General features: G+C 46.7%; 1 protein-coding gene across 1 annotated transcript; it reads left to right on the top strand.

Annotated features, from left to right (window-relative positions):
- The first annotated feature begins 952 nt into the window (after window positions 1–952).
- LOC123430694 (ethylene-responsive transcription factor ERF038-like) lies at window positions 953–2,158 on the top strand. The gene has a single exon (XM_045114541.1). The coding sequence runs from the start codon at window positions 1,114–1,116 to the stop codon at window positions 1,939–1,941; it is 828 nt and encodes a 275-aa protein (XP_044970476.1). The 5' UTR covers window positions 953–1,113; the 3' UTR covers window positions 1,942–2,158.
- Window positions 2,159–8,961: the final 6,803 nt, after the last annotated feature.

The following is an 8,961-nucleotide window of genomic DNA, read 5'->3' as shown; positions in this document are numbered from 1 at the left end:
TGTAGTACTCGTTTTGTTCTTTACTAAACCGTTTTGTTCATTAGGATTTTCCATAAAAGATCTCATAGATTCCCTCAACCCTACCAGGGTTTCACCTTCGTGCTATCAACATCCAATGAAGTTTAAGGGTGCTCCCATGAACCCCAGTACAACCCAGTCTGACGATGATGCGGGGGAGGAGGAGGAGGACAAGCTTACCGTAGCAGAATCTCCAAGCGAAAGCAAATGGTGACACAATAAATCTGAATCAGACGTGTTACCTACTGGCATTGGTTCACATGGTGTTTTTTTTTTTTTTTTGCGAGGAAGTTCACATGGTGTTTCAATGGTTAGTAACTCCATTCTGTTGAATACAAACCAGTTGATCGTAGCATGATTTAAATACGGTTCAGTGACCTCTCGTTTTAATTGACCTATTGACGGCATCCTTCCCATGAATATAACTTTTACCTTCTTCCACGCACATATACCTCCCTAAAAAAAAGCAAATCGATATGTGATCGGATATTTAGAGGGACAATGATATCCCCAATTCATCAGGGTTTAAGTTTTGATGATTACATTATTTCAGGATTTATTTTAAGATTTCCGGCGATACACTTTCAGTGAAAGAAGATGTTGTCATCGACGACGAAGCGCCTACGATGACTTCGTAAATCTTCAGATGATATGTCGGCTCAGTCTTTCGAAGATGTTCATAGGGATAGGGTGTGCATGTGTACGTTCTTAGGAACGAGTATATGCACGTGTATATGAATATGAGCTCTTACGTCTGGACCGTGTTAAAAAAATTCTTAAAAAAACATTTTGAGAGATTGATTTATTTCGTGTAGATAATAAGCATGAAAAAGCGAAACATTTGCTCCTACCAATTCCTCTTTCCTCACTTTGTTTTTCTAATAAAATAAAATGGTAAACAGTACTAACACGTTGAAAAGGAAAGGAAAACAAACAAAACGCTTTACTCAACGGCCGGCCCCAGCCAGACAGAGGCCAAGGAAGAAGAAGCTACCCCTATATATACGGCCCAAGGCACTCTCTACTCCCCAAGTCCCCACGCTTCTCGATCGTAGTCCACTTAGCTACAGGCCTTCAGATCCCTGCTACCGAGCCATGGAGGCCGACGCTAGCCATGCACCCACCACCTCCTCCTCCTCCGTCTCCTCGTCGACATTGTCCACTTCCTCCTCCTCCTGCTCCCTCGCCAACAGCGCGCAGGAGCCTCCCAAGAACCCCAAGCCCAAGCACCCGAAGAAGCGCAAGAGAGCCGCCGCCGACCAAGAAACGGACGCCGCGGCTACCAATGGCGCCCGTGGGGACGAGAGCAGCTGCTGCAGCACCGACGAGGACAACGCCGCGAGCGTCAAGGCGGCCGTGTCCAAGAGCGGCTTCAAGCACCCGTCGTACCGCGGCGTGCGGCGCCGGAGCTGGGGCAAGTGGGTGTCCGAGATCCGCGAGCCGCGCAAGAAGTCCCGCATCTGGCTCGGTACCTTCCCCACCGCGGAGATGGCGGCGCGCGCCCACGACGTGGCCGCGCTCGCCATCAAGGGCCGCTCCGCGCACCTCAACTTCCCGGACCTCGCCCACGAGCTGCCCCGCCCGGACTCCACGTCGCCCGCCGACATCCAGGCCGCCGCCGCCAAGGCCGCCGCCACCGCCGCCGTGCAGTGCGAGCCCGAGCCCGAGCACGAGCACGAGACGCCGTCGTCCTCCGGCGCCGTTTCGGAGTCACCGCCGGAGCCTGCGGCAGCCTGCCCCGAAGCAGCGGTGCCAGCGGACAGCGGCGAGGTCGACAATGCGCTGTTCGACCTGCCCGACCTTCTTCTCGACCTGAGGGACGGGCTCTTCTGGTCGCCGGTCTGGCCGGTGGCGCTGGCCGCCGAGGAGTACGACGGCGGCTGCTGCGTCGGGCTCAGCGAGCCACTCCTGTGGGCCGAGTAGGAGTATATTTTGTTTTTCGCCGCATGAATTGCTTTGCTACTTGCCAGTAGTAGTACTATAGTAGTATCGTACGTAGCAAGGATAAACCATTTAGTGGTAGCACTGTCATTGGAAAAGTTATTATTCTCAGCTTTCTGTGAGTCTTCTTCACTCGGCCATGAAACATGTGTGCTTTTTTATTTGTATTGTGCTATCAACAAAAAGATGCTTTGCTAGACACGATGGACTTCCCTCAGAAAGAAGAGGACACGGGTTTGCTCTACAAGTTTGCAAATGCTTTAGATGATTGCTCAGTTGATAGATACTTCTACTGTTTTACATCTACATGGTGGGCATTAACTCGATGCGTTCGCAATTATTTTGTTATTTTGATTGCCGGCCGTTTGTAATTACCTCGTTTTTATGGTATACGGTGAAACAGTGCTATTACACAAGCAAAAAAAGCAAGCCAGAATTAATGAACCGCGCAGTGTTTCCTTACCGATTGCACAAACGAGTTTGGCACCAAGGAATGGACTCTTGTGTTGGCGTGTTATACTGCCCCGCTCTCCAACAGAAGTGCAGTTTTAACAAACAAAACCCCAAATTTCCACAGAGTTCTGACCTTGCTGCTGCTTCGTCGTCGTTATGAGAGGATCTCTAGAAACACGGAGGGGAAAATCTTGTAGTAATATAACAATGCCAACATGGCTTTTAATTACCTGCGGCTTAGTATAGTTAACTAGTCTGTAGGTGAGGTAGTGAGCTGTAGTCATATCTTTGCTGGGTTTGGTACAATTCCCACGTTATCCTAGGTTACAATAAAGGGAGTCGATCGAGTCCAGAGGCGGAAAGACACGGCCGGAGCTAGGACGAAAAAAAGAAACAAGCAAAGCAGACGGAAGGATGAGAGAAAGTTCCAGCCCTGACCGCGCAATATTCCCTTGTCTCGTAGCAGCAGAGCTTGTTAAAAACGCAAAGCCAATGACCACCTGGTGTAGGTTAGGTACACACCACAAGCACGCCAGTTACCGGCTCCCATATGATACGAGTCCAGCTGCAAGCCGTATGTACTCCACCGCCAGCAAAGCAGCAACGCCAAGTTTGATAAGTTTTAATTAAAATCAGTCTGCTTGTTCTTTTCAGGTATAAGAAACTCCAGGTTTAGTCACCTCCACATGTAATCATCGATAAATTAGTAGGGAAAAACCAAGGATCTTGATGAGTACGCACGTACACGTAGCGGAGGCCATGAGTGGCCGCGCGCGTACGTCGTCGACCGCCTCACATGCCCAACACATGGCCAGGCGATCATGCACTGCATATGGTTGCGTACATACATACATGCCGCGACGTAGTACGACGCATGCAGGCAAGCAGGCAGGCGGCATCGCCAGTGTTAGCATAACAAGCCGGGCTGGCTGATTGCGTCCTGACTGATTAACAATAACAAACGCGTGCGTTCGTATCGTACGTACGTGATCACCGGCATTAACCAATGGAGATGGAGATCGGGGGTGTCGCTGATTCGCGGGGTGCATGCCGACGGGAGGATCCGATGCCGCCGTCCGTGCGGTGCTCCGGCAGCTGGGGCCGGTCGACGGCTGCCCCGGCCGGCCGGGCGGGCGGCGGCTCCGGTGGGGGCGGTAGGTAGGGGTAGGGGTGGTACCGGGCTGGAGGCTCGTACTACGTACGTTTGCCGCTTCAATTGCTGGGATGGGGATATCTGTGCGTGGATTCGGACTGGGCAATGAGGCACCTAACCGGTTAGTTAGCACTCAACAGAATGTTGGTGCAACCGGCCGATCCATCGACACAGTCGGGGTCTAAGCATTTAATGCTTTGATTTTATGATGCGTGCGCGCCTTAAGTAATATAAGTATGGACGGGTATGTACCATATCGTGACTGATTTGATGCCACGGGATGATACTACGGTCCAAGGAAGCTACTGTGCTACTGTTGTTGTTGTGGGAGTCGTCAGTTAACACAAAGTAAACAGTATAGGAACACACACAAACAGGACTAGTCTCAAACTATGGCAAAGAAATAGATCATGGTTAATCCGGAGATTTCTATGACGATTTTATCAGACATGAATCGCGACTGGGCAATGCTTTTTTCTGACCAACCAAAAGTGAAAAGGTTTACCTCTGACCAGCAAAATGAAGGCCAGGCTGAGGGTCCTATGAGAAGGGCGATCTATAGACGACGGCCACCCATAATTGGACAAAAGTCATTTCTTATTAGATTCAAACACCCACGAATAATTGTAACCGGGCACTACCACACAATGGAGATGACGATCGCTGATCGTCCTTGCTCCTGCATGTGACAAGGATGCCTAGCTCGCGCCCATCAAGGTGTTAGTTTTCACTCCAAACGCATGTGGCCACTGCTAACCATATTCGCATTATTTTGGCTGTCAATTGATGATGCATCGATCAATCGCTGACGATCAGTACAAGTGTAGCTTTCGGGGGCACTAATTAAGCACCACTCAATTATTCTTCGCCAGCCATCTCCCATGAAAACATGCATGATATGACTAGTGAAGAGTAGCTCATGCTGGAAAATGACCGCTAGCTCCTATGGAAGTTATCAAGGCATGGACGTATTAACCACTCTTTACTTGGCCCGGGGGCTTTGTGGATGACCAGGAGGTTATGGACGTGCTAACCACTCTTTACTTGCGCATAAGCCCGCCAAACTCGTGTGCTTTGGGACTTTGTGGCAATTTCTAGCTAGTGGTTTTTGGTCCAATGTTAATTATACACATCAATATTTCTCGTACTACAAAGAGTGAAGTCTGATATAAACACTGAGAGTGTAAGCCGCGACGCAAATGAACCCGGGCTCTAAATCCCTGAAGTCTGTACCCTAAGCACCTCAATCCCGGTCTGATTTAAACCTTGATGGCATTTCAGGAGGGGATTTGCTGATGTGGCAGATGGGTTTGCTAGTTAGTGGGCCGATGCCACCACTTTTGTCCCTACCCACCCGAAGGAGTACTCCACCCGCTCTCATTTCAGATCGAAGCCGAGAGAGAGGGGATCAAAATTAGGGTTCGTCGGGCGACAATTGCAGGAGCGCGGGCGACGATGTCGTTGTTCTCGAGGGCATCTTCTTCCTCCCACGGTGCGGGTCATCGAAGCAGAGGTGGGAGCATGACGCCAAAGAGGTCGCCGGTGCCGTATCGTGAGGATCCAATGGCTTACGAGCCGTCGAAGTACTACGGAAACTACGGGAGTAAGGCGCCGCGGTGGAATTCCTGGAGTTTAGCTAACCCAGGAAGGAGATACTACTCGTGTGTGGTATGATTGACTTTTTTACCTTTTTTGTCTCAACTTTTTTCTGCATTTTCTGAACATTTTTGCTGGATTTCAACAGAGAACACCAGCCTGTGGATTCCTTGACTGGCATGACACAACAACAAGCCCATTTTTGCGTGAATTGTTGGGAAATCTTTGGGACAAAATTTGGGATTTGGAGAGTGTTTGTGCTAATGCTGCTGGAGAAGAGGTTGTTGCATTGAGAGATGAGTTGGAGATGAATAATGTGAAGATAAAGAATGTGAATATGAAGAATGTGAAGATGAAGAATGAGCTGGAGCTTAGGGCTAGATGTGATAACAATGAGATGGTGCTGATATATAAGCATGTCATGTATGTTGTTGTAATATTTCTATCAGGTTTATTTGCAGGGCTAATGTTGGCCTAATAGTTGCAATGTTATTGTGTTGGAGAATTGAGAATGTAATCAGTTGTCATATTTCAATGAAAATGAACTGCTGAAATTGGCATATTTGTGTGTTGTGGAATGCATATTAGCTGAAATGTTGACAGCATCAATATGGTTTCTGCAGGAGCAACACATAAGCATCAATGTTGGCATAGTTTGACATCATACAAAATTGAGAATGAAATGTTGATAGCATAAATATGGTTTCTGCAACAGCAACACATAAGCATCAATGTTGTCATAGTTTGACAGCATACAAAATAAACACAAGTTCAGTGCTGAGACTCGTTTCACGCATCCAAAGTAAGCACTAGTTGCTGTGAAATAATACATGAAGAACATAGTAGTTCCCACTTGCTGTGAAATAAGCCATGAAGCCCCCTGATTTCTTCCTCTCTTCTTGCCAGCCGTGGTACTGCCTTGTGGTACACCACTTCCAGTTGGAGTTGATGCTCTAGGAGGAGCAAATGCTCTTGTTGGAGCTCATGCTCTTGTTGGAGCTGAGGCTCTTGGAGTAGCTGATGCTGTTGGAGGACTTGATGCTGTTGCAGGAGAAAATGCTCTTGTTGGAGCTGAGGCTCTTGGAGTAGCTGATACTGTTGGACGAGCTTGTCTGCTTGGAGGAATTTGAGAGCTTGATGCACCTGCTTTTGCCCAATTCTCACAAACTGCCTCCCTATATGAAATCTGGCATTCAACAATTCGGTTGGGTCCATGTTTCCAAGAACGAAAACCTAGATTACACAAACCATGCATTCTTAGTGTTTTGTGTGATCATAACACTACAAACACCAATAAATCAACCATTTGAGCCCCCCAAAAGCTGAACTTTCCCTTGTCAAAACCCTAACCCTAACCAATCGAAGAGGACACAAAAAAGGTACCGGACAGACGACAAGAATAGGGCGCACATTTTTCTTTCATGTAGATTACGACGTCGTCCTAAGCCGCGATCACGCCATGGTCGTCCTCTCCGCCATGGACAGGGGAGGGGAGTTCATGCGTCGCGGGGGGAGAAGGGGGAGGAAGGGGCGAATGGAGAGTGCGCAAATCGAGCTGGTCCGGCTCAACCAAATGGAGAGGTTGCATGGGACCCACGAACAGGAGCCAGGATGGAAGAAATCCCACCAAATCGACCTTTCCTCATTTGGATAAGCCATCAAGGTTTAAATCAAACCGGGATTGAGGTGCTTAGGGTACAGACTTCAGGGATTTAGAGCTCGGAGTTCATTTGCGTCGCGGCTTACACTCTCATGGTTAATATCAGACTTCACTCTACTACAAAGAGCCCTAAACCCGCCAAACTCGTGTGCTTTGGGACTTTTGTGACAATTTTATAGCATATGATTATTATTTTTGTTCTAATGTCACTTACATAGATCACCATTAATTAGTACTCGGATCCATAACTACACATAGGCGAGGTCCAAATCTAGATCCTGCTCCACCTCCTCGTCTGATTGCTACCTAACCACCGCCATGCAAAGCTGGCACGACAGTCGGTGGAGTTTCTCGTGGTTCCAATGTGAGGCACGGTAAAAGAGCACATAAACGACATTGTGGCACGGCTGTTATGCGAGTGGTTCAATGTGTCCCAACCATTTTTAAGAATTCGTGTGATTAATCAGTTAATTGACTAGTTAAACACTATTTGTAGGGTTACCAACTTGAATAGCATCTATTCATTGCGTTAACTTCTTGAACCGACTAATTAATTAGCCTGCCAGGCCGATTAATTGGTATGTCACACTAAATAATTGATTGCCAACCCGATTAATCGCTAGTGGCTCATTAACTGGTGGGCAAACAAAGCCCAACTTTTTAGCTCGTAACCCCTCTGAGCCCCCTCTCGCTCCTCAATAGCTAGGGTTCATTCCTCCTTCCGCCCCTCCTGCTATTCCAATCCTCTCCCAAGTGATATATGTATTTTTGATTGCCATTTTGGTTCTATGAGTATGAAGTTTTTTGTGAATCTGCTTGTATAGAGATTATTCAAAGTTATGCAACAAGAAACAAATTTGGTGCACATACATGTTAAATAGCTTGGGAACCTCAACAACCCTTCGACGGATCGTGTCCACTTGAAGAGATCATACTTTAGGTCTGTGTAAAGTAGCATATTTATATCTCATGAATTGTTAAAGTCAGGCCTAAGTAATCAGGATTAACAATTTTACCTCTTCTTTCATGTACCTACGGTTGCATATTTTGATGTATTACATAGTTGGTACCATGAGAGTATGATATAATACATAAAAACTAGATGTATGTTGGAAAGTTTCTATTTAATTTATCCATCAATGGTCAACTGATTTATCTAGTTAATAGGTTGATTCACCGATTAATCGCTACTCCCAAGCCGACTGAGCAGCTACCAGTTACCGATTTCTTGAACATTATCTCCCAATCATGATCCATACAGTATCGTTGGCACCGATAAGATGTGAAGAACAACCCAGATGTACGGGGTCGTCGAACGGCGTTGTTGCCGATCGTGCAAACCTTACATAGAGGTCGATGCTTGTCATGGTCATGAATTGTTGGCCCATCACGTTTTTTTAAATAACGGGTTTGCCCCGTGAATTTACACTAAAAAAATCACCCACAACCTAACAAGTTTCAATATACAGAAGAAAGGAAAGGCGGTCTGGATCTAAACACAACTAAAGGTAGTCCGGCCAATCACACTTGACCCTCACACAAATAAGGAAGCATCAAGAAGGTAAGCCATGTCTGCCATGGAAAGAAAATAGTCAAGGGAAAGGCTTAAAATATTGTCAAACGCACAACACTCAAAGGGCAAAATAAGACTCAAGTCAAGTAGCACATGCCAAACCCATAAGGAAAGAGCATCAACATCCACACCACATTCCAACTTTCTTGTCGAGGGTGCCCAACCAAACCTCCTACCATATGCCTCATGGACTATAATCTCGATAAAGTTTGCCCCAACATTAACGTTTCTTTGCACCTGTCCCATCTGTAAACATGCCCAAGCATTAACAAAGATGCATAAGTTATAAAACACTCCAAGAGGTTCATCAAAATATATGCATCTAAATCATGCATTGTGTCTAGTTTTATAGATGCCCAACACATAACTGCAACCCCACTAAGTACCATCATCATCTATTTGACATAGAACATGTTTAACCATTGTCCAAACAAGTCCCTTCTGTAAACATGCCCAAGCATTAACAAAGTTGCATAAGTTATAAAGCACTCCGAGAGGTTCATTAAAATACTTGTATCTAAATTATGGATTGTGTTTGGTTTTGTAGATGGCCCAACAGATAACTGC

This window comes from Hordeum vulgare, chromosome 2H, assembly GCF_904849725.1.
Source record: "Hordeum vulgare subsp. vulgare chromosome 2H, MorexV3_pseudomolecules_assembly, whole genome shotgun sequence".
NCBI classification, from domain to species: Eukaryota; Viridiplantae; Streptophyta; class Magnoliopsida; order Poales; family Poaceae; genus Hordeum; species Hordeum vulgare.
Note: the sequence above shows the minus strand (reverse complement) of the source record. Positions and strands in the feature narration are given on the sequence as shown.

Excerpts from the sequence above, each read along its gene's own strand:
- LOC123430694 (XM_045114541.1), top strand. The coding sequence starts at position 1,114 with ATGGAGGCCGACGCTAGCCATGCACCCACCACCTCCTCCTCCTCCGTC.